Source organism: Palaemon carinicauda, chromosome 20 (genome assembly GCF_036898095.1).
Source record: "Palaemon carinicauda isolate YSFRI2023 chromosome 20, ASM3689809v2, whole genome shotgun sequence".
Taxonomy (NCBI): domain Eukaryota; kingdom Metazoa; phylum Arthropoda; class Malacostraca; order Decapoda; family Palaemonidae; genus Palaemon; species Palaemon carinicauda.
In genome coordinates, this window is record NC_090744.1 from 43,134,302 (window position 1) to 43,160,873 (window position 26,572).

The 26,572-nt window shown below is 39.7% G+C and overlaps 1 protein-coding gene across 6 annotated transcripts in view; it reads left to right on the plus strand.

The window, feature by feature from the left end:
* The window catches only part of LOC137660311 (BUB3-interacting and GLEBS motif-containing protein ZNF207-like), a 102,433-nt gene that overhangs the window by 69,985 nt on the left and 5,876 nt on the right, over positions 1-26,572 (plus strand). For 3 of the 6 annotated variants that reach the window (XM_068395121.1, XM_068395124.1, XM_068395125.1), the window contains 2 exons: positions 10,012-10,058; positions 14,467-14,517. The exons of 1 other annotated variant lie outside the window; for it this stretch is intronic. In XM_068395121.1, coding sequence (XP_068251222.1) covers positions 10,012-10,058; positions 14,467-14,517 — 98 coding nt within the window. Of the gene's footprint in view, positions 1-10,007; positions 10,059-14,466; positions 14,518-26,572 lie in introns of all 6 variants that reach the window. 2 more of the 6 variants (XR_011047665.1, XM_068395122.1) reach the window with 2 other exon arrangements.

The window sequence follows — 26,572 nt, forward strand, 5'->3', positions numbered from 1 at the left end:
CGCCATCGCGCGACCCTCAACTGCAGATGCTGACCGCCATCGCGCGACCCTCAACTGCAGATGCTGACCGCCATCGCGCGACCCTCAACTGCAGATGCTGACCGCCATCGCGCGACCCTCAACTGCAGATGCTGACCGCCATCGCGCGACCCTCAACTGCAGATGCTGACCGCCATCGCGCGACCCTCAACTGCAGATGCTGACCGCCATCGCGCGACCCTCAACTGCAGATGCTGATCGCCATCGCGCGACCCCCAACTGCGGATGCTGATCGCCATCGCGCGACCCCCAACTCGCGGCGATCATTTACCTGCGCATGCTGCTCGCCATCGCACAACCCTGAACGATTGCCCGCTTACGCATGCTGCTCCTCATCGCACCACCCTGAACGATCGCCCTCCTGCAGATGCTGATCACCATCGCACCCTTTCACGCGATCATTCACCTGCGCATGCTGCTCGCCATCGCACAACCCTGAACGATTGCCCGCTTACGCATGCTGCTCCTCATCGCACAACCCTGAACGATCGCCCTCCTGCAGATGCTGATCACCATCGCACCCTTTCACGCGATCATTCACCTGCGCATGCTGCTCGCCATCGCACAACCCTGAACGATTGGCCGCTTACGCATGCTGCTCCTCATCGCACCACCCTGAACGATCGCCCTCCTGCAGATGCTGATCACCATCGCACCCTTTCACGCGATCATTCACCTGCGCATGCTGCTCGCCATCGCACAACCCTGCACGATAGCCCGCTTACGCATGCTGCTCCTCATCGCACAACCCTGAACGCTCGCCCTCTTGCGGATGCTGATCACCATCGCACCCTATCACGCGATCATTCACCTACACATGCTGCTCGCCATCGCTTACCGCCAGCGATCTTCTTCACCTACGCGGCAGCACGATCCCTCGCCGTCACGCCCATTCCCCTGCGCGCCCGCGCGATCGCTCGCCTGCGCGCCCGCGCGATCGCTCGCCTGCGCGCCCCGCGCGATCGCTCGCCGGCGCGCCCGCGCGATCGCTCGCCTGCGCGCCCGCGCGATCGCTCGCCTGCGCGCCCTCGCGAACGCTCGCCTGCGCGCCCGCGCGACCACTCGCCTGTGCGCCCGCGCGACCATTCGCCTTTGCGCGACCGTTCGCCCTCGCGCGACCGTAGTTCGCGGCGAATTCCACAGCCGGTGGTAGCAGCAGGGACGCGTGCTCCTAGGCGGCACTCGGGATCACCTCCATCCAAGCACAGGTTGGTAGTGCAGGACGAAGACAGGTCAGTACAGCATTCTTCCCACCTTCTTTTCAGGCAGGAACCGTCGTGTCCTCTCCAAAGGATCGCCCGATCCCTTTCACCTTAGCGAGGATTTCGGACTCTGTGTCCTTGGAGCAGCAGACATGGTTTGATCCGCTGGCACGGGCGTTAATGAGGGTTATGAAACCAGCACTCACCGGCCAGGGTAACAAACCAGCGGCTGTCTCTCCTACGCTGAAGAGAAAGAGAGGAGTGGACTTCGTGGTGACTTCCCCCAGGGCGAAGTTGGTTCCCAAGAGGTCGGTCTCGAGGGTCCCCTCTCCTGCACGAGTACTCTCTCCTTCTCCCGCCCTGGAAGGATTTTTGGCGGGGGGGCTTTCCGTTGAAGATTTCTCCATCGGACAAGGGGTGACCGCTTACCTCTTCCTCTGGGAGCTTACCAGGTTCTTTCCCTCCTCGGTTACGGCCCGAGGTTTGGTTCAAGGAAGCTACAGGAAGATCAAGGGTACTTTCCTCCTCTCGAGCTCAGGCACCTTGGCCTTTCGTCGTTAAGTATCTACTTGCGGACAAGCTCGATGTTTTACCATCTGGACGCACTGACTGAAGGCTTCCTTCGGGTGTCTCATCTGTGGAGGTCAACGACCTCAGACACCCTTCCATCCTTGAGAAGAGTTTTGTCTTTGCCCAAGGACAGAGACTTAAACATCTGCTGTGCGGAGTAAATCGACTTCCGGTTTCACTCCTCCAAGGCGCTTTCTTCCAGACTCTGCAGGGCTCCAGCTCCCTTTTCTTTCAACCACGTCGGCCTAAGTTATCGGCTACGACAACTGGGACAAGGTGTCCAATTGCAGTTTCCTCCTGTCAGGAACAGATGGCACAGGAGACTCCCCCGGGGGGGCATAGTCCTAAAAGGAGTTCACGAACTCTAGGATTGCAGGTTTTTTCGCTGGGAGGATGCTTAAGGTTACTCATCCGAATGACAGCTTCCCGATGCCCATTCCCGCACAATCTCTGTGAGTAGCCAAGGATATCGCGCCTGCCGTCTCTGTCAGCGAATTCAGTGTCTCTGAACCTCTATGCCATAGCATCAGCAGAGTTGCCCGGTTGGGCAGAATGATCCATACCTTAGGCGAAGGTCTTCCTTAGGATCATCGACGGCTTCACCCCCGGCCCCCTCAGTCGATCCTTTCTTGTAAGGAAGGATCTGAGAGGGGATGTCCATAGTCGACCTCTCAGCCCTGATCAAGTTTGTCGAACAAACTTCGGCCAGCGTAGACCAGCAGAATCGATCAGACTGGTAACGAGGCGACAGGACTCCTTTAACCCTGGATCGGAAGGACGGGTACTTTCAGTTTCCATTCCATCCATCTTCCAGGGTGCTCGTCGAATTCAGCCTAAACTGCAAGTATTCCTGCTTATGATGCAGTGTGGCTATCCCGCCGTGGCATAGCAGGTTTGTTTCCCCAGAGAACTCTCCCTGCCTTCCTCTTGGCCGCTCAGGTGCAGACTTCCGCCTCCTCTGCTGTTTGGAGGGCTGGTCAACTCCGGTAGGCTCGGGTTTCGACCTTCTTCAGCGCCGGGAAAAGCTTCCGAATGCTGACCATGAGTGTGGGCTCATGGTATTTTGCTTGGAGCCTTCTCTTCCTCTGCCTCAACATCTGGAGTATCTGGCCATGATATTGAGTCAACCGCCTTACCACGTTGGAAACCCCGCTTCTCGTCCGTCCAGCGAGGTTAAGCAACGTCGGCACTTGGATGGGTGACCACCTGGGGACGCCAGATTCTGTTACCACATCCTCCGAGCCTTCCTTTCGGTTGACTGTGGCAAGACTGAGGAGAGTCGCAGTACCTGTTCTCAGTCAAGCAGAGTTTTCAGCCCTACCTTGGAACGTTTCCTAGTTCTTCTTTCCTCATTGACCCGTTTATAGTCCGAACGGTCGCCTCAGGATAAGTTCCATGTGGGGCGATCCAAGTTCCGGTGGCTTCAGGCAATGTTTAACCGGACTCCCTGGCCCTATGGGACCAGCGGAACTATTAAACCTGCAATGGGTGTTGACCTATGGAGCCTCTTGATGGTAGTGGATATTCTCGTCCTTTCCCCACATTCTTGATGCGGTTCTCGGACTCGTCAAAGGAAAGGGGGGGGGGCATGTTCCGGTCCAGGCCTATGGCCAAGACCTGAAGGATACCTCTCCATCATTCAGGCAGGCTTAAGGGCCTTAGTCTGGCCCCTCTTCAGTCCTACCGCTCCTGCCAAGTCGCCCCGTTGCGTGTCGACTTCATGCTAACCAGCAGGGGACGCATTTTCACACCTTCACATCTTGCAGTAGAGATACCGGGATGATTGAGATTCTCTCAATTCCACCATCGGCTCTCTCATTCCAGGCAGGGGAATGTTTCTCTCAGACTATCCAAGCAGAGCCTCATAGAGAGAGTGTACCTAGGGGTCTTTGACCTTGGGTAACCAGCAAGTGCTGATCTGGGGGACCTGATCGCGACAGCTTGGAACCTCAAGCTTCCGCTAGTTTTCCCCCCAGTCTCAGACCCCGAGACTCTGGCAAGATGCATTCCGGTGATGGTGGGACAACTTCGACGCCTGCGTCTTCCCTCCTTTTTGTCTGCGGACAATGGGTCTCAACAAAACCAGGTTGTCTGTCAACCTTTCAATGGGAGAGCTCCACTGGGACTATGCGCAGAACGGTTTCTGGACCCTCTGCTTCCCCTGACGGAACTCCCGGGAGAGCTTCTCCCACGGCGCAGGCTACTCAAGCAACCACACTGCGACATCTCTCCCGAACCGGGGCGTCGCTTCGGCTTCATGCCTGGAGACACTACGCTTCCTCCTCTAGAAGAGACAACCCGCTACAGTCGCGGTACGGAGGTCGCGTCATCTGCGATAGTCATCCACAGGGGTCTCCCAGGCAAAGTGAAGAGTCTAAGGTGGTTGGTGCCGTGGGAGATATACCTCTTCCCGTGAGGCCTCTTCTCCAGCAATAACGGTCTTATTGCCTTTCGGCGGGAGGAAACTCCTTTCCGCTCTTGGCAATGAAGCCTGTCGCTCAGCCTTTCCCTGACCTTCAGGCTTAAAGGAATAACTTTTTCCTGCCCGCTGGATCTATTCTCGCTCATGCGAAGCTACGATCGTCCCTGCCCTAGTCGGAGGAAGACCTCCAACTTGGAGCATGGCTCGGACTTTTAGTCCTTTAAGAGATCTTCTCAAGACCCTTTTACGACAGGCCTCGGATTGTATTCCGCCTTGGGTCTTCTGCTCACTCTGGCCACGGCCAGTGTGTAAGCAATCTTCTTGGTCTCTTACTACTCCCCCCCTTTCTAAGGAAGAGGGGAAGGCAACATTCAGGCTCGCTCCTGAGTTGTTGGCTAGACTCAGAATCTGAGGGTCCCGACCCTTCGGTCCGATTCATTCAAGATTTTGAGTCTCCATTCTGTGTCTGATGTCCCAAGACCTTCTCTTTCTTGCCAGTACAGGAATCGAGAGGTTAGCGCTGGGAACAGCTGCAGTTTGGCCTCAGTTGCAGCCGATTTGGGAACACAAGGAGGACATGGGGGGAGAGTCACCAGTATACCTCTTCAGCCCGGACTCAAGGACATTCATCTCGACCTGTCTTCAGACCCTCCCCCGTCACGTCGCCCTACAGCACGATGTTGGATACATCGCAACGTCCCTCGCCTTCGAGTAATACTACTCTGTGACGCAGGTGCTACAAGCTGGAGTCTGGAAGCGTCTGATGACCTTCGCAGCCCGCTTCCTGCAGGGCGTGACCCACAGGAGTCTCGATACGTTTTCTATCGCTCTGTGGTGGCTACACAACAGCTGGTCTAACCTCAGGCTCCTTTTTGGACAGGTAGCAGAAGGTTGAGGGCATTGTTATCAGGTTTTAGTCTGCATGAACGAAAGAAGTATGTCTGGCCCTTACTTCTTTCTTCATCATCCCCTCTACGGGGAAGCAGCATCCTGGTCTCTGCATAGCTGACCTCGAACCTCTGCAGGTAAACCATGCTTCCTTGTGTTCCGAGTATTGAGTCAATACTGTCGCGTCCCCCATACCCTGACGAGGTGGTATTGGGAACGTCCTAACCCAGAGTTCCTTCTGGAACTCCAGGTCAACTGCCTAAGACGGGTCACACTTCTTCCTTCACACACAAGCTTACGTAGGCCACATGGTTCCTTGCGGTGCAAGGAACTTGTGAGGTGCAGGGACTCCTTTTCTCGAGTGCGACTCACTCGGATTCTGAGTCCCCGGGTAAAGCCAAAGCCAGTATGGCTGGGGACTTTCCACCCTTCCTAAGGGATAAGTCACCCTTTGTAAATAGCGTGGTTTGTATTTCGGTTACGGAACAAATGACAAATTCGAAGATAATTTGTATTTTTCCTAACCATACAAACCTTAGCTATTTACACATATTTGCCCGCCAGCCCTGTCCCCCAAGACAAGTCCTACCTCTAAGTGAAAGTGAGTATTCTCCTGTGTGTGAGGGGGAGGAGGGGTAGCTAGCTACCACTCCCCTACCCCCCCCGCTAACTAGCGCGGGGGTAATACACCCTCGTTAAATTCTAATGGCTCGCCATTTCAGCTACGCTAAAAGTAATACCCTTTGTAAATAGCTAAGGTTTGTATGGTTAGGAAAAATACAAATTATCTTCGAATTTGTCATGTTCAGTCACTCATAAACCAAAGTACTATTGTACTGAATTTAATCTTGCTTCTCAGACTATGCTGCATTTGTGTGTACATTTATTTAATAAATTTTCTATTTTTTATCTTGGGTAATAAGTAAATAACACACTAGCTACTGTAGCTGTATTACGGCAGGGGTTGCCATCTGGGATCCTCCATAGCTCTCTCTTCCAAAGAAGACAACAGACACTAGGTTAATTAAAGTCTGCCCGACACAGAGTTTTGCTGGCCAAAGATGATCTGGGTCTAAAGGAAATGGTCACCCAACTGAGTGGTACCTACCCGAGCATCCAATTTTTTAGGGTGAAAGAATTCACAATAACCTTCAATCCATGATTCTCAAATCTTTCCGATATAAACCCCATAAATTGGCTACACTTTGGTCAAGGTAAAATCTATCGGTAAAACCTTCCTCATTAACTTAGATACCAAATACACCATTTTGGACAAAATAGGGAGATCTTCGACCTGGCACTGCCATTCTGACAACAAAAGCATCAAGCAAACTGTGATCTAGAAGAAAACCCCCAGTGCCTAAAGCTGCCTCTGCTAAGATATTCAAAGCAGACTTCATATCAGAATAAGCTCTTCCGCGGTTACCTGAGAACATGGCCCTCTTTCTTACTTTGAAAATTAGATACTCAGTTGTTGTTATTGTTACAAACTAAAAGATGGCAGTTTGGTGAAAGTGTTATGCTGATAGCGTTGTTTCCAATTTGAACAGTGGTTCTTTTCTAAGAGATGATGACATAGTCATTACGTCACCCAAAGCAGACGAATTTCAGCATTAGAGGTGTCGTGTCAAGTTCTGTTAAGTCTGAACTCAAAGGTTTCCCGTATACACTAAGTCTCGTGCTTTGCACGTTGATACACTCACTCTAGAACGGGAGACAATATTCCTTCGGTATTTGTCGTTTTGGAATCCCTGTTTTAGCCTTTCACAGGAAAGTTTTTAGAACCACAGTACCTCCCCCAAAATAATGTTTTCTTACATCAAAACTTTTAACCATGTATTGTGCATACACACATTATCAAAATTCAATAGAATATATAGATTTTTAAAGGTTAATACCATAAGAATTTAGAATTTATCAGCATATGGTTGGGAGGAACGTAGAGAGCAGAGGTCTCCTTTTTGTTTTGTTTCATTTGTTGATGTCGGCTACCCCCCAAAATTGAAGGAAATGCCTTGGTATATGTATGTATGTATGGTTAAGAAATATTTTGCTGCTTCATGATGAAATTTGTCATTTTAATCGATAATCATGTAGAATTACTGTGTGTCGACTTCTTATGTTATCCACACACCCTCCTTTGTGGATTGAGATACAAGGAATTGTGTTTATTCTTTACAAATTTTTTCAAAATTTTGCATCCTGCATATCATGCTCTTCACTTGATCCAAATTATTTTCTAAAGGCAATATGGGGAAGGGATTTTGCCTTTTAGCCTCTTGATTGAACATTTATTGTTCAGGCAGATTGTATTGTATTCCATTTTTATGTGAATAATTTACTATTTTGTACTGTTTTCTTAATCTGCTTTAAGTTTCTCTGGGTAAAAATGAAACTGGCTTAGCTTCTCATTAATCAGTCATTGTTGGAATTACCTTTTGTTCCCATTGACAGCTGTACAGTATTTTTTTTAATTATGGCACAGTAAAGGATAGATTTTACTGTAATGATAAACAAACTAGTATGATGGGGTATTTCATGGCTGTAAAAGTGCCTCCAGGATCATTATTCAGTAAAGGAAAATTACTGTATTTCCCGTGTCATAAGACGCTACAAGTGGTAAGACGCACCCTTAAATTAGCAAGGCACTTTTAGAAAAAAAAGAAATTGAGGATTTTAAATACTTCTTAGCACATATCCCTAGTCAGCAACTTTAGTGTGATTATTGTCTTGCACAGTAGTAACTTTTCTTATTTTGGGTGTATTATGAAATGTTTAAGTTAATATTAATTAGATGTATGCTGATTATCCAAATTTTATTACATATTCATATAAGAAACCACTAATCCAGTCATGGTTTCCACCACAACTACACGTTTAGAGTATTTGGTGTTTCAAGTGTTGTTTACATGAAAGCAACATTGCCAAAAGTTCATAAAATTTTGGTAAAGAGGTAAAATTCTCGTAATATTTCCAAAATTCCTCGTAGCCTTTAAACTTTCACACAAAATGTAAATATTGATTAAAGAAACTTGACATTCTTTTTGGTGGAATAATTTTGCCTGTTTATGTAATTCTAGGTCTAGTTACTTTTCTGCAAATTGGTAATACAGTATTGCAATCAACAAACAAGTTTTTTCCAAGGTCGTATTCAGCAACTGTCTGTTTGTATTATTTTGTAACTTAGGCAACAAAGTCATTATCAATATATTACTTTTATTACAAAATATCAACAAAAAATGTGAAAATAGATATACAGTAGGCCTATTCTGCATAAACAACTAATATGTCATAGCGGTGTCTGCTATGAGACCATTAGTTGGCATGTTTTCTTGTAGAAGGGGGTAGCGAATCATCAGCTGATTACCAAAAAAAAGAAAAAAAATGCCACATTACTTCATTAAAGGAAGTGCAATATAAAAATAAATGAATTTATTACATATGAATGATAATTGTAGGTTTATATTCTATCTCTCGTCAGTTTGAGTGCTTGTATGTCAATAGTTTGGTGTTTGAGGGATGTCAAACTCCCTTATACAATTTTCTCTTAATTGTTAAGACGCAAGGTAATTTTGGCGGGCATTTTTCGTGAAAAAAGGTGCGTCTTATGACACGGGAAATACGGTAAATACTGGAAGTATGAATACAGTATTATTTGATGTATATGGGATAGTCTCGTAGAGAAATATTCCTTGATTTAATTTTATGTAATGTGCCCAGGTTAAAATAGATATTGTTCTTAATGGTGGAGTATGATAGAGAACTACAGTTAAACAAGAGATAAAAGTTATGACTTGCGTCACCATTTACCTACAACTACAGAATATTTCTGGCTTTGCTCACATGTATGGGAGGGGGCAATAGATCATATATAAATCTCTCTCTCTCTCTCTCTCTCTCTCTCTCTCTCTCTCTCTCTCTCTCTCTCTCTCTCTCTCTCTCTCTCTCTCTCATATATATATATATATATACTTACATACTTGGTTTGCTTCTTTTCTGTATATTAATTAATTTTGTTTTTTACACAAGTAATAAAACAATTCTGAATTGACCAGTGGCTACCATGCCGTCATTCATTATTTCTTTTATTAGTTGTTTGGAATCGAAAGAATGCTTGCCTACAAAGGGCTCTTGTTTTTGTTATGTATAAAGTTGTATGTAGTGTCATTCATGTGAATGCAATGTGTAAAAAATAAGTTCATATACATTGTATAAATATCTTTGAATACATTGATATACATACATATTCTATACATAATATGCATAGAAGCGAGTATTGCATATGCAGAAAAGTATTTTCAACTAAGGTACCCTGGAACTGGTTCATCTTGTGAGATAATTGTACAAACATCATTAGGAAATTGTTGAAAGTTGCAAATATATAGGTGTGCTCTGTTCATATCATATGTTTGTGTTTGATTAGTTGTGAAGGGTTTTTGTTTCTTTTGACTTATGTATAGTTCCTGTGTAAGCTGGCCTTAATTTTTCTACCCCTTTCTCTCAATTTTGCCCTCATGCCTTTGGTTCGCCCTGAGAAGAGTCCTCGCTTGCAAAATATAGTACCTTCCGTATTCTTTTGTGATCTCATAATTTTAAGTGTAGTTAAAGAAAATGTCCATAGAATATATTTGTTTTAGAATTTGATATAGAGACAGTTCCTTCATAGGTAAATAATTTCATAGAGCTTTGTTTCCATCCGAGTGTTGGAAGTTTTGTCTGGGAGTGGCCATCTGCCATGGTTTTTTTGAAAATCTTAGAGAATGATTGAGTTTGAATGAAACCAGCAATTGAAGTTACACTTTGACTTTGTTGTTTGTTGAGAGTTATATATGAATGACAAGTTAATGATCAAATTATTATTATATCTTTTCTTTTTTTTTAATAAGCTAGCCTAGGCTCGGGCCCGTACCTCCTCGTTCGGGGGGATCATGGGACAAGTAAGTGTTATATATTTTGTTGTTGTTCTTAAGCTTAAGAATAGAGGGAAATTTAGACTAAGATATGGGAAAAACTTGGACTTCAAATTATTCTGAATAATTATTTGTACAAGAATAGAAGGAGAATTCAAATAAATAGTAAGGGGAAATTTAAAATTTGAAATATATTTCTAATAATTGAAGTAAGAATAGTTTTTTTACTTGCAATGTAGTTTTTTTTAATTGCAATGTACTGATAAGATAAAAAAAAACCTGCAATTAAGGAAATATACAGATTATCAAAATTAGAATGAAGGGGATATGTGACATAAAGTACATTGAATAATTATTAGAATAAGAAAGTTGGTGCTTAAAATAAGAATACTGTAAAGTTTAAGTTTAGACTTTACTATAGTGGAGATAAATGTATGGGAAGCCGCTTTTAAAGTCCTATTTTGATGGCGATCTAAAATATATTATTGTTAAGGAATTGAAATAGTTGCATTCAAGGAGGGATATGATGTAATAGCAGGTAGATCTCTAAAAGAAGTCAAGGGAAAATGAATATTTTTTAGCACTTGTTGATATATTTCATTGTAGTTTTAAAGTTATGTATAGTATGCATCATTAAATTGGTTGAAATAATTCATTACTTTTAAAGTTAAGCAAGGAATAGTGTTGCACATTTTGAAGTGCCTTGTTTAATATTAGAAACATTTACTGGTGTATATGTTTTTTTCCCACAAACTATTCAGGGAAATTGTCTTAGCTTTTAGTGACTTTGAAGCTTATAGTTTTAAATTGACTAAATTAATTTTCAATGACAAGAAAAGAAGACTGGTAAATGCACGAGATTACAGTTAAAAACCAATTAGTTTTTTTGACTTAAGAAGTTAATACAGTTTATTCATATTTGGCATAACTGTGGATATGTTTTCATTACATCTTCAGGATATTAATTGACACTTGCATAAATCATTTTGTCATCTATAGTTGCCCAGTGCTCTACATTCATGCATGCTTAAATTTCGCCATCATTTGCTTTGATTCCTATCACCGTCATTACATTTAGTCATGTTTTAAAGTGATCTGTTTGTGTCATAGTGTTAAACAAAATAGGTTTGGCATAGGTGTTGTTCAGAAAAATTGTAAACTTCCTCAAAATTGAAGGGGATTACATTCACACACACAGTCTTTCTTCCTTCTTTTTTTTTATTTGTTTTATTTTATTTTCATTTCCTTTTTGTTTTTTCAACTTTGTATTACTGAATTACTTTAGGTGTTGTAAATAGGGTACGTTACTAGAAGTAGGTAGGCCTTTATGTTGAAAACCTGAAAACACGACTTGTTGATCAAAGCATCATCTTGCGCGATAATATCTTCATTGCTCAGTCAACTGAATCGTGATCCATTGTAAGGCTGCTTTCCGATAAAATACAGTACTCTGTATGTTGTACTGTATTTGGTCTTATGTATGATGTTCTCTCAATACATTTGGATTGACATGAAAACCCACATCGAAGGGGTGTTGACTACATGTAAGCAGAAATTTAAGTGATTTTATGCCAAAAATTTGATTGTACAGCTAAGCAATGTCTAAGGGGATGTATAACATTTTTTAGTGACAAAGATCAGATTGTCACTGTTGAAATCGTAGAAGTTTTAATGGTAATTCTTAACACGCTTGTTATGTAATGTTTCAAGTGAGTACTTGAAAAAGGAGAAAATTTGGGTAAAAGCAAGTTGCATTTGCTGCCTTTTTAGCCGTATACCAAAGAAACATTAGCAATTAGAGATAATTTGAGAAACTAGCAGTGAAAGGTTTTTGATTCAATCATAAACTTTATCTGTGTTCTGAGAAATAATTTGTATTAATGGAAAATATTGAAATACTTTATACATAAATTTTGAATGCTATAAAATGCGTCATATGCATTTGAAATTATTTTTCATACCACAGAAAATACTTTTAAGACAATTTCTCAAGAATCATTCATACGTACACCATAAAAGCAAACATATTAGGCTTGGTTACCTGTGCAGAGTCCCTTGGGGCCCTAGTTGCATTCAATTTTGTTCCTTTCCTTCTTTCTTAATGCATTCACTTTTTTGTCTCTAGTTTTTGTTCCTTTTTCCCTTCTTATTGCATTTAATTTTTAGCCTCTTCCTTTTGCACTGTTCCTTCGTCCTTTCTTTCTGGATTCAATTTTTCCCCTCTTTTTACTTTGTCCCTTATTTTCTGCATTCACTTTTTAGCCTTTTCCTATTGCTTCATGTCTTCTTCCTTCCTTTCTGCATTTACTTTTAAGCCTCTTCCTTTTGCTTCATTCTTCCATTCTTTCTTTTTGCATTCTATTTTTGATCTTTTGTTCCATTCTTTCTTCCTGCATTCACATTTTAGCCTCTTCCTTCTCCGCAGTTCCTTCTTCCTACTTGCATATTTTACCACTTCCTTTACGTCCTTTCCTGCTTGCTTGCTTTTTTTTTCTTTTTTTTTTTATATATATACTGTTCAGCCCCTCAACTTTTACTGTATGTTGCAATCTTCGGGCTTTGCCCCAGAATACTGGGCTTAATGGCTGAAATTAATACATCCCTATATTTGAGAAAAAAAATTTTTCTCATGGGTTAGTGAATCTGTTACTCAAATGACCCAGTAAGCTTTTCAGATCAAATCTAATGGGTTTTACCCATTTTCTTTGCCTTTGGAAATTCCATGAGTATCGCTCTTCATCAGAAGGATCTTTTTCAGATCTGCAGTAATCCCAAAATTTCACACGAGATTGCTAATAGCTAACGTTACAAAAGGCAACAACTGTAGCTTATTAGAGTTGTTTGTTTTGATATCCATGTAGGGGACTAGTACAGTCTTTTCAGCTGCCCTTCAGCTCTTAGCTGGTAACTTTTTAGCCTACTGTACCTACATTCCCACTTCCTTTCATCTTTTTTTTTTCTGATTTAACTTCTAAAGTGCAACTTTGAACTTTCCCTTTACTTGCACTTGGAAGCTAAATGGCCACCCAGGTCCTAACACTGGGCCATGATCCAAAGTATGCGTTGTTGTTGATTTGGGTACAAATTCCAAATTCAAGAATGCAATGACTCTTCTATTATGAGTAAGCTAAGTAGGCATTGATTCTTTTATTTCATAGATATTTGAGGTGCCATAGGGAAATATACTAACGTTAACTTACAAGGTGGCATATTTTCACCACAACCCATGGCCCTGTTATTAAGGAACCCAGAATCATGTCCGTCAGCACAAAGATCATGGGGGTTTTCATCAGTAAACATTCAATCAAAAAGACAAAAGGATGTCTTCTCATTTCAGCTACAGAGGTGCTCACTTTTCTGTTGGTACTGACATGAAAATAATATTGCATATGATCAAGGGTCCGACAGTTTATTTTTCCTCCCATTCCACTTCTCTCTTTCAAGGGTGGCTCATCATTACTTCCCTTTTCTTGGGGGATTTATATTATCAGCTTCTCTATCCACATACAGTATATTTCTTGTCCATATCAGAGAGACTTCTACCAAGCCTTTTTGAAACATGGGTTACACTGCATTTACAATTTTTATTTTTTTTTCTTATTTTTGCACCCTTTGGACATCTCTACCCACTCATATTTGTTACTGCATTGTAAGCATAACTATCACCCCAAATAGAAAATAAATTTTATACTGCATCTGAAACTGCTCAGACTTCCTCCACATTTGAGCAACACACTTGGCATCCTTGTCACCTAATGAAAGCTCTTTGAGTTGTTGTAATCAGATGAGCATCATTCTTGTCAAAAACTTTTCTGTATTCAATGATAAACAAAATTTACTCCTGAATTTGATAATCCCCAATAACTAGTCTGCTTCTATAGCTGCTCCTATGCCATAATTAAACCTGTGCCATGCTCTATCAAAAGTCATAGCAGTTTCAACAAGTTCTCCTGAGCTTTTCCCCAAAACATCTCTCACAGATTAGCTGGCATTATCTAGTATTGTTTTGTTTTAAAGAGCACATTCTGTGATGTATTTTGCATATTCGGATGAATTAGTTTTTTCCAATTCTGCTTAATTATGGCCATAAGTCTTCAAACAGTACACAAATAGCAGAGTGATGGTTGACTCCATTTTTCACCCTTTTATCTTCACTTGATAGTTTAAATGTAACTCTCAAACAACAGAAACACTGTCTAGCTGATGATGCATCAATTTTACACTTGATTTTTTCACTCACACCATAACCATTTTGTCCCAGATTATAGATGATGTCTACATGTTGTTACACAGGGGAATCAATAACACACTTTTATCTTCGTACTGTGTTTTATAAAACTGAGTTTCACAGCACTAGTTTCAGGAACTAAGGCACAGCCACATACATCCCTTTCTTCCTTGTAGCTTCTATAAAAGCCTTTGTGCCTTTTTTCAGCATACTTCAAGCAGCTAAGGATGCTGCCCTCTCCTCCTGGCATTCCTAATTGTAAGTAAAAGACAACAAGAAATGCAAAAAAAAAAAAAAACACGATCTCCAGAGATCACTGTCGGAGGTGTCACAGTTGATGTTTACACCAAAAGATGCTCCCAAACAATTGGAGAAATTTCCAGTAGGCCTGTGTTTGTTGTTCTTCCTAATGGTAGCGCACGTGGGCCTACAATTTAGTTGCTAGTTTGTTTCAACTTTGCAACAACAACCAAATAAGTTAAAAATGCTGATGGTTAGCAATGAATTAAAAGGATGGTTTAAGATGGGCATTTAAAGGACTGACTGTAAACACAGTGTAAGCTGGCACCACATTTGAGTTACATAAATTTACAGTTTTTAGTGCCCTTATGGCAACCGGGAGTGGTTGCCAGAACTATGAAATGATTTATTGTTTTTTCAACAATTTGTGATTTTATTTTTGTCCAAAAATATGTTATACTACCCCGCTAAAATATTTATTTAAATTTGCTTAGTTGTACATTACAGTAGAAACCAAGCTGACCAATCAACTTTGGGTCTTAGATATTAACAATGAAAAATATGGCCTTTGAATTTTGTCCATTAAAACTTTTGACAGTTTGGTGTAAATTCTTCAACAGATTTGGTATTTTTTCGTTGCTCTGCTGTTCATTAGATTGGTTACATAAAATGTTTTGAATTTCTACACAAGATCAATTTTAGTTTAGTTTCCAATTTTATGTAACCATTTTAACAGTGAAGTCAGATGATTTTTTTTCTCTCTATTGCTCTCTCTCTCACTCCTAAGAAGAGGAAGATAGAACAAAATAAATTAGTTGAATTTCATCCAGAAAGCTTGTTGAAAATAGGAAAGTTAGAGCTCATTTGCGGAAAGCGTTCTTGTCAAGTTGAGAAAATATTCTAATGGAAAATTGACAAACATGTGAAAAAGAATTTCTCTACCCAAGGTTAAATAATCGTTACAGATCTGTATTTACTTAAGATGAGAATGAGAGTTGGGGTACAGTTGTTATTATAGTTCTGTATAAATAGGGTGTGATAGTAACTGTGTGAGGGAGATTTCAACGGTTGCATTAGAATGAAACTTTCCTTCAGTGAGACTCCAGAAAGCAGGAAGATTCAAGTTCACCCTAGAATTAGCTCTTGGTACAAACACCCGAATGAAAATAGCATACAATTGTGGGACACTGCTGCATGTTAGGTCTGGGCCTTTGTATTTTAAGTTGAAAACTCATCTCATTATAATTAGATAATTTTAATAATGCAATATAAAGGTTGGGTCAATATATAATCATGCATTACGAACCTCAATAAATCGTGGAATATGAAGTCTAATACAATGTTTTTTGTTTTGTTTTGTTTCTGTAAAACAGGTTACTAAAATTTAAGAAAGTATGAGCTATGCAAGCACTTGAGATTTTATAAACAAAGGACGTTCACATGGTAAATTTCCAAACAGGCGATTGGCAGTAATATTTCCCGTATGGTGATCTAAGATATTAAATGCATGTTGGCACTGTATTCAATGTTATTCTAGTATTGTAATATCAATAGGATAGTTTCTTTTTTACTATCACTAAGAAGTAACCAACAATTTTAAGGGAACACTTACATGCTACAAGTGCTTCAAGACTTTGCAGGAAGTTGTGGTACTGATTTTACGGTATTTTAAAGCCAAAGGTTATTCGCATCCTTAAATGCATATATTTCACCATTGTGGCATCCAGATTGATCGTGCATGTTTTTTAACACCCTACTAGTACAATGAAGTGGAAAAATTCATTCCACTGTAGCCTTCTAATGTTGACACTTTTTCTTTTCTTTTTATCCAAGGAATAAGTACATAAGTGATTTACATTATTTAGTTATTGCTGGAAGTATATTTATTTTGATCTGGAAACTAGCTATAGAATTAAAAGAAGAACTGATGGTTGCTGTCACACTAGTAAGGAAGTATTTAGAGTAGTGCTTCAAATGGTAGCTGAAGGTGTAACCTTAGTTTGAAATATTGGGCTTCCAGTGTTTTAGAGGGTGCTGGTCATATTGGTATTCTAAGTAACTAATGTTGTGCATGATGAACGGCCATAAGGTTTTAACTTAGCCACTCTTACTGAGAATTCCTCCTAAAGTTTAAGAAGGTTCAAACTCATCTTTCTGTAGTTGAATTTCCTATGAATTTAGACAAGTGATTCAAAATTGGGACAGGAGGCGCTTCTCTCTCTCCTCTCTCTCTCTCTCTCTCTCTCTCTCTCTCTCTCTCTCTCTCTCTCTCTCTCTCTCTCTCTCTCTCTCTCTCTCTCTCTCTCTCTCTCTCTCTCTTTGGTGGGGGGGGGGGTGTCCTTTAGTACAGCAATAAGACGAAGTTGAACTCTAGCCTAATTCCGCAAGTTTACTTGGTGGTGCCAGTCAGTAAGTCTGATGGTACATAGTGCATGCCATAGTCGGTAGCCTTTCTAAGCCATACACTCGAATAAGTTTAGATTCTTCTACTGCAAGACCCTCGCTCTTCCATAATGCCGTTTGCTCATTTTGACCCTGGATTCAAAGGTAGAATCTAGAGCTTGTAGCCTGGACCCTATTGTCTCGGCTTGCTTCCATAAGCACTCGTGAGCAACCACTTGTTTCATATATCGTATGGTTACTCTTGAACTGTGTACGTATCTTAGATAAATCTTTTTAAAAGGTTTAGCACAGTCTGATAGGGTGTGTCATGTTTCCAATGGTAATGCACTTTAGTCTTATTTAGTTTTTCCTTGACAGTGTGAGTGTATGTATCTCAACTGCCAAAAGTAGTCTCTTGCCTAGTGCAGGCACAAAGGTTCCCATTCAAAGTAAAGAAAAAAGTCAAGTCCTGTAGTTAACATTCTATAGAATCCATTTGAATGGGAAGATGAAAATATGGAGGTAGAGTCAGACTCGTTAGTTTTCTCATTTGTTAAGGAAACTTTTTCTGAAAGCTAGGCAAGCAAGTTACTTTGGGAAAGTTCTGAATCTTATTCATTCAAGTTTCCTGAAGCTGCCACCTTCAAGACTATGTAAACCCTCTCAGTTTTCTCATAATTTAAAAATAGGTTCAGTAAATTATCTTGAGTGCAAAGAAAAGCTGCTACATCAGGTTCCCTTTTAGTATTAAATCCTACCCCACAAGGTTAGTAATCTTTGAAACAAATCAAACCAGAACCAAGTTATAATCCCTATTCCAGACTAGAAGTGCTATTGACTTTGATACATTTGAGGGAAGTAGTCATTCTCCGTCAGTTTATCTAAGAGTAATTTAATATCTTGGCCATTCAGTTAAGCTGGAAAAATCAGATTTTTTAAAACAAATTCTCTTCATCTGTCAGTGTCTAAAAGAGTTTTGGAATTGGAGATGACAAAGTGTGGACATGTTTGCGACATTGCTAAACATAGAGGTAAAGGTGTTTTATTTGAGAGCTCTAGATCCTTTAGCTTAGAAAGTGTATGTCTTGTAAACAGCCGAATCTTGATCTGTGCACCTCTTCACCCTTCTCCATAATTTGACCTTTGATGAAAAGTAACACATTGCGGTTAATGTTCCTAAATTGGTTGCGGGCGGGTAAGGCTTTCAAATAATCCTGCCCAAAAAAGCTATGTCCTTTCTTGTTAAAAGCTTAGTCACAAACTCTTAGGGAATTGGATCCAAGTTAGATGAAAGTTTATTATTATTATTATTATTATTATTACTACTATTATTATTATTATTACTTGATAAGCTACAATCCTTGTTGGAAAAGCAGGGTTCTATAAGCCCAAGGACCCCAACAGAGAAAATAGCCCAGTAAGGAAAGGAAATAGAAAAATAAAATATTTTAAGAAGAGTAACATCGTCAAAATAAATATTTCCTATATAGACTATAAAAACTTTAACAAAACAAGAGGAAGAGAAATTATATAGAATAGTGTGCCAGAGTGTACCTTCGAGCAAGAGAACTCTAACCCAAGACAGTGGAAGACAATGGTACAGAGTCTATGGCACTACCCAAGACTAGAGAACAATGGTTTGATTTTGGAGTGTCCTAGAAGAACTGCTTACCATACCTAGTCTCTTCTACTCTTACCAAGAGGAAAGTAGCCATTGAACAATTACAGTTCAGTAATTAACTCCTTGATAGAAGAATGGTTTGCTAATCTGTGTTGTCAGGTGTATGAGGGCAGAGGAGAATATGTAAAGAATAGGCCAGACTATTCAGTGTATGTGTAGGCAAAAGGGAACCGTAACTAGAGAGAAGGATACAATGTAGTACTGTCTGGATAGTCAAAGCACCCCATAACTTTCTAGTGGTAGTATTTGAATGGGTGGCTGGTGCCCTGGCTAACCTACTACCTGCTAGTGTTCCTGATATTAGTAGTACAACTCCCTCAATGTTGGTAGGGATATTTCTTAGGAAAAGCAGCAGCACAACAGAGGTGTATCAAACAGGAATTTGCTAAGTATTTTACCTTGAAAAATCCTGGTCAAGTTTTAGGTACCATAGTACCTAGTGGTCATGTGGGTGGTTTTATTTTGGAACATTTTCTACAGAAACAAGGTCAAACAAACTTTATTTGTAGACTTTACCAAGGTGTTAGATTATGTCAGTAAAGTACTGTTCGTTTATTTTGATCAAAACGTGGTATATTTATTTCTTGCATATGTCAAATATACCACTTAATAGATCTTGCGTTTCATTACGAACAGCTTTTTATCGTAGCAGGATTTTCTGCTCGGTTTGTTTACTTTATTTGCAAATATTTCCATGCATATATTCATTTTGATATGATCAGGTTTTGGTTTAAGGCAATGGTCTAGACCAAAAGATAATGGAAATTTTTCTTTTGGTGGAAGTCAAAAAAATTGTGAACTTCATTGCTATCATAGGTTGGTGATTTATAGAACCCACTAGATTGAAAAATTTTGACATGGGTGAGACTTACCTTGTTTTATGAATACATTGTAGATTATGAAAGTTGGGTCCATTTTTCCTCCCCCCCCCCCAGGTTCATTTTCAATAAAAAAAAAACTAATCTTTTTAAAATCGTCTGCTGTAACTGTCTCACTCAGTCCCCCCCCCCCCCCCAAAAAAAAAAAAACTATCAAACTACCAGGTGGTTGTTTGTACAACTATCCTGTGAAGTCAGTAAAGAAACTTACAATTTCTCTAACTAAACCTAACAAAGAGGGGATAATATGTTATCTTTTAAGATGACCATTGACTCAAACCAGAACCTGGTCATTTAAAAGGAAAGATAAAGTAAACAAACTGAACGGCAATGCCGGGTCAGAGAACAAAAAGCTTTAGTAATGAAATACAAGATCTAATCAGTATTTCCATTCTCGCCTTGTTTTCGTAATACTTGCCACCCTTTTCCCCGCTGACTAGTGATGTCAAGAGGATAGATTATTATCAACTGAAAGTCAAAGTATGTACGGCGTACCAATGCCAAGCTTATTACCATTAAATGCTAGATTATGTTAATCCTGTGCTAGAGGCCTAACTGGATTAAAAGAAAAGGAAGTGGAAAATTGTAATTTTGGGCCAAGTACCAATATACAGTAAGCCAAGCTTCGAGGTGAAGCAAAATGAACATCGTGAATATAGAAAAGTTTTTTTTTAAATTACAATTTTCTTTGAAAAGTAGTTCAAGCTCATTTTACCTTGTTAGCTGATTTTATTCAGCTTGGATAGAAGTCCGTTTTATTGGATTAGAACATCGCCCAAAGGATTTTCCCAATTGTGAAATGTGATGCTTGTCCTTGGAAGTATTATAATAGCATTGATTGCAGGAAGTAATTATATGCCTTTTAATACATGCTAGAATTTTCCTACCCTTTACCTGGACCTAAATTATGTCTTGGAACAAATTATTGTAGTTTGATTTTCATAACTTCTGTTAAGGAGTTACCTTTTAATAGTTGTTTGTTCAGTAGTTTGTCATGTTCCTCCAATTCTTTAGAAGCAGCTTAATTTTCAATTCAAGATAATTCTTTGTACATTCAGCTTGCTTATACTGCAGTATCTGTAGCTTTTTATAATATTGCTCAAACAGATTTTCCTGCATTCCTTACTTTGATTTATAGGGTCTAACCCAGTTTGCTGAAATTGATCTTTGAATTTCCATACGATATTCATTTTCTTGCAGATGAGGAGTCTAATTTTTACATTTTCATTCAATGCGCAAGTGTGTTATGCAATTTGTGGGCTTTTCTTGTGCTCAGAGTAACTCCCATATGGGGACCTGTATAAAGTTTTACTCTGCAAGGTGCACATTATGAAATAATGAAGATTTTCTGTTGAGTGTTTTTGCCTCTGGCCTTGCTATTGCTTTGCTCACCCTTTCATGTGCTTTCTATGTTCTCATCTGGATGTCTGGTAATTTGAACTTTTGAACTTTAGCCCCAACCTCGGTCTCATTTTAAAACAAGCTTTGGCCCATTGGTCATTATTTCTATATTGTCTTTTAGTAGGGTGAATGTTGATTCCATAATTATCACTATGCACTGAGTAATGGCTTATGGGGCTCTAGTGTTGTTGTTCATATTCCTCCTCTTTTTCATTTTTGCATTGAGAAGGGAAATTTCTTAAAATGTAGGTTATATGACCTTAGAAGTCCATGCTAGCAAAAATGGTTAATCAACAGTATATTGTAAGGAGAAGAGAAGGTTTTTGCAATTGCTCTTGATTGTAAATTTTGTCATATTCTCTCTCAAATAGGACTGTAGCATACCTCTTGGAAATAATTTAAGCAGTGTTGCTCAAATCAAGATTTTATACCTTTAATATGCTTCTACTAGAAAAAAAACAGGCCCCTTATAGGGCTGACCAGTGTCTAATGTTGGATCACTTTTATAAGTATGGCCCATTCCTTTTCTCCTTTACAGATAATACACTAAACAGTATACCAGAGAAGTTTCAGACCCATTAGATTTCCCTGCTGTGTGTTATAAACTTAGGAGGAGTTAGTGGTTCATCAACACCCAGTCCCAAACATAAATTTGGGTTTGTTAATGATTGGCACTTTGGGAAAGAAAGTTTTTGGTAAATATTATAAAAGGTAGTGAATGTGTTGGGAATGCTGTCAGAAAACTCCTTAAGTAGCCGTATGTTAACTGGGGATTTGGATGTCATGGTAAAGAGAAACCAAGCGGGTGAAGCAACTTTCAAGGCTTCTAAGCCTTATGATTTGATAGCATAGAAGAATTAGGAAGTTCAAACTGATGATTTAGAAGTACCGACCTGATTTAAGAAAAAAAAGTTGTTTTTGACATACAGTAATAACATTTGCAAGGTAAATTATAAGGATGGGAAAAATAAGGAGTAAAAGTAAGAAAAGCATGCAGACTAAAAAAAAAATGAATATTAACACATAATACCAAGAAAGGTTTGGCAAAATCACCATCAAAATGGTGTTGTTTGAAACCACTGAAAGATTGCATACAAAAGAGGTTTTAAGTTTCCAATGTTACTGTTGAAGAAACAGAGATCTGTGAAGTTAGGATGTACAAAGGGCAACTGAATAGGGGAAAGCATTCAAGCTCTGGTGGGTGGGGGGAGAAGGGGAATGATGTTATCGGAAAGACTATTACAGAAAGGGATAGTACTACAAGAGTTAGAATGTGTCGTTTGGCTTCATACCAGATGATCAACAACAGAGAAAGTCTTATGATAGCCAAGCACACAAAGAGTACCAAGCTGAGACACAATCTCCTGCATAATTGTAGATATTTTGAAGCCATTTGACATAATCCCTAAGATATGTATGTTCATTTGTCTTAAGGTCAAGACCCGCCATAGGTTTCGTTCCCCTTATTATGCCCCAATCGTTTTCCAGTTTTGACCCTTCTGCTTTTTCCTTTATTCCTACATCCCTTCCTTCTTGCTGGACAATTTCTTAATCTCTGCTTAAATGGTATAAATGTCCTCCCCAGTCCCATTACTGCATTATTGGACTGGACATGTTACTGTACTGTAACCCAAGAATTGAAATGAAGTGGAAGATAGAGATAGATAGATAGATAGATAGCACTATTTGAGTCCTTTTCTTTCCTACAGCTAGTTTTATATCCACGGCCCTTGGGGGTTATTGCCATTAGTGTACTGCTGTAGGTATTATTTAAAGGTCTTTGCAGCATACACTTGATCCCTAACTGTACTTGCTGTGTATCATTCTACTTTACCTTCATTCTTTCTTCCCTCGTCCAACCTCGTATAACTTTTACCTGTGTAATTCGTCATGAGCTAACCTATATGTATTAATAGCGTCATAGGACCCAGCACTCTATAGCCCAAATCCGATCAAAGGTCACAGTAATTTGGTGACTTCTATTCCTTATACTCCTGGTTCTAACCTGTAATGACCAGATCCTGCTTTATGGGATACTCTAATGTAATCCATCGGTTGTCATGGAATACTGTATGGAGGTAGGTTTGAATAATTAAAACTATTTTGCCCTTAAGGTTTGGGTACTTGTAGCAGAACTCTCCTGTTTTCTTGCTTCACACCAGATATGATTACTACAAGAATACTTCACATCGAAGAGACAGTACATGGATGACTTTACATTCTGGGTTAGGAAATGGGTACTATTTTAAAGTACTGTAATGAGTCTGAAAAGACTTTTTTGGGGGGAATGGATTCTATCGTGGATAGGTGCCATCAGAGCTGATGTTATGTTTAGTTCGACAAGCCTATTTGAATAATCTGTTATGTATAAAGTATCAAATATTTCTTTTGTGCTATAAGGATTTATTATAAAATTTGTCATTTTTATTGAAAAGTATGATCATTGATAATTCACATTAATTTAGAAGTCTAAATTTTACTTTAATTCAACTAAAGTGTGAGCTCATAGTATTAGTGGTGTAGCCAATATCCTTTTATTCAAGTGGGAAATTCCCTTTTCAATCTGAGGATGGATAGAAAAAGACTGCCGCCACCCCTAGACTTTCCAACTCTAACCCAAATCTAGGTCATACGGAGACCACTAGATTTCCAGATTCTGGTCATAGCTCGGAATTGCGTAGATACCTTTGGTCTTTAATGTGCCCTACTTGTTAGAAAAACAAATATGTACCCCTCCATCTGTCAGGCTTGTAGAACTTAGTTGAAGGGTCCTGTCAATCATAACAGTTGCAATGGTAGTGTGAAAAGCAACATACAACTACTTTTTTCCTATTTTCATGTCCCTGAGTTATCAATCGATAATATTTTTTTTCATTTTTTTTGGGTCAGAAGTAAAACTAATCACTATGATGCCTCTATTCTTAACAGAGAACTAAATATCATACAGTTTCAGTTCATCAGATGAACCCACTTGTCCTTGAAAGGTCCCTATTCTGAGAAATTTGCTGTAGTGCCTAGATATTCTGTTCATATCTAAAGTACTGACCCCCCTGTAGGCTATTGAGATCATTTGTGTCCAGGCTAAACACTCTAAATACTCTTGCCTCCAATGGAAAAGTGCCTATGAGGAAAGATTTCTGATTCTAGAGACAGTATTGTCTTATCTTAATTACCAGTCCCAGAAGTTTTTCATCATTAGTAAAATCATCTTCCAGAATCTTTTTGGTCTTGAATAATAACCACGTGTCTACCGGGCTCAACTCGTGTCTTATTTGCCTATTCCCAGCGTCTAGCAGCAGGTATACTCCTAATCCATGCCGAACTCAGGCACTGGAAACCCTAGCTTTCATTGTTCTTACAAGTTACACCTAGACTCTTAACTACTGGCTCATACTGCTTTACTAGTGTCATTAATGTATGCGTACCTCGGGTGTGCCACTGTGTACACTAACCTACCGGCTCTTGTGAATGGCGTCTCTAATCCGTGCTGAATTTAGGTGCAGTGACCACCTAGCTGCATGGGTTCGAGGGGTTCGTTTCTTGCGCCAACCTACTTTTTTGTTCTGCTTAAACTACTTGCCCTTCTTTTTTTTATTTTTTGATAAGTGCGCAGCTCTAATCTCTGATACACTGCTGGTGTATTTTCTTCTTTATGCATTGTGCTGATTTGGTGTTCTTTGCCAGCACTATGGAGTTAACAAGGTATGCTGTAGTCTTATCAGCCTCTTAAGTCAGGAGACTACTATTATATTTAAAAATGGCTTTCCCTTTTTGGGGGGGGGAAATTTAATTTTTTGATCCATATATGAATTTAGTATATAAAATGAACTGTACCATTTCCAGCCTTTTTAATTAAGGAATTGATAATTTTTTTATCCGGTCTTTGTGCCTTTAGACTCCCTAAAGGCACAAAGACCGGATAAAAAAAGAAATAACTTACAGGCATGCACACTGGTTTTCCCAATTTTGAAGTGGCCATGTTTTGCCTTCCATTTTAGAATCCCCTAATATCAATAATGGAATATAGAATGGTGTGTTGCTCACTTTCCCTCTGCACAGCGAAGCCAACAACAAATTTCAATTGTTTTACAAGAGTATTCTCCATTTGAAGTACTGTAGTGACTGCAGCTCTGTGATATTAAGTTTAAATAATGTTACTTAAAAGTACAAGAAATATGATGCATATTTCCCCTTTTTACTACTTTTTTGTTAATATATTGTATCACGTCTGCGTTTGACTCTTGATACAACCCTAGTTGGAAAAGCAGAACATTATAAGCCCAGAGGTTCCAACAGGGAAAACAGCCCAGTGAGGAAGGGAAACAAGGGAAAAAAAATATTTTAACAATAGTAGCATTAAAATAAATATCTCGTATATAAACTATAAAAATTTTAACAAAACAAGAGGAAGAGAAATAAGATAGTGTGCCTGAGCGTTCCCTCAAACAAGAGAGCTCTAACCCAAAACTTGAAGACCATGGTACTGAAGCTAAGTCACTACCCATAACTATAGAGCAATGGTTTGATTTTGGAGTGTCCTCCTAGAAGAGCTGCTTAATATAGCTAAAGTGTCTTAAACCATTACCTAGAGGAAAGTGGTCATTGAAGAATGATAGTGCAGTAACCTCTTGGGTGAAGAAGAATTGTTTGGCAATCTCAGTGCTGTCAGGTGTATGAGGGCAAAGGAGAATAAGGATAGGCCGGACTTTTCGGTGTATGTGTAGGCAAAGAGACAATGAACCGTAACCAGAGAGAAGAATCCAATGTACTGCCTGGCTAGTCAAAGGACCCCATAACTCTATCGGTAGTTTGCCACCATCCCAGCATTCATTCCATTGTATTGGATGCAGCCAAATAAATACAGTATCAAATTTCTCTTTCAAATTAACAATCTTTGATAAAATTCACCTTTCAGATCTAGTGGCTCAAAGCAAAGGTACCAAAACAAACATGGTTGCTTTTACAAGCTTCAAGTACAAATAGCGACTTCTTTTGTAGTTGGGCAAGTCTTAAAACCACTCCTAAGGCTGAATTAGAGAATGTAGGAAAATGAATACTGTACAGTGTTAAAGTTTTTAGATATAGGGTATGTTTGAAAGAATTAGTTTTATAGCAAAGGGGGACCAAGAAGGTTTCAAGATTTTATGGGCAGTGTTGTTGGAATAGGTTTACGTGTGAAGTGATGCACTAAAAGGGTCACAGCAACAGAACTGGCAAAGATCTTGAAGGTTATTATGATTGGGATGTGTTGTGGAGGGATAGTGAAAAGTTTTTCAGAAAAGTACTCTTGGTATGATGAAACCTGAACAAAAGGCCGTGAAAACTTGGAAAATACCAAGATAGATAACTTGGACGATATGCGCAAGACTGAAGAAGTGGGAAAAGTTTATTAAATGTCTTTAAACTCCTTAAAGGCAAAAGCTAAAGTAGCAATATTGATGCTTGACGATGTTAAACTTTGTTATATCTTATGAATCTTTGTAAACATGCAAGAAGCAACCTGAGCTAAATGGTAGAATCATATACAGTATACATAGAAATAGTGTGTGGAATTGTAATCGTTGTAAGGTTGAGTTTGAGTCTATAGTCTTTTCTGAATGTTGCAACTGTGTACAATTTTCTACTTTTACAAGCTATGACATTTCTCATTTTATGATATTCATTTGCTTTGAAAATTCAGCCATGTTTTTCTTTTTTTTTTACTTTGTGCTTGTTGGGTGTTCTTGATTGA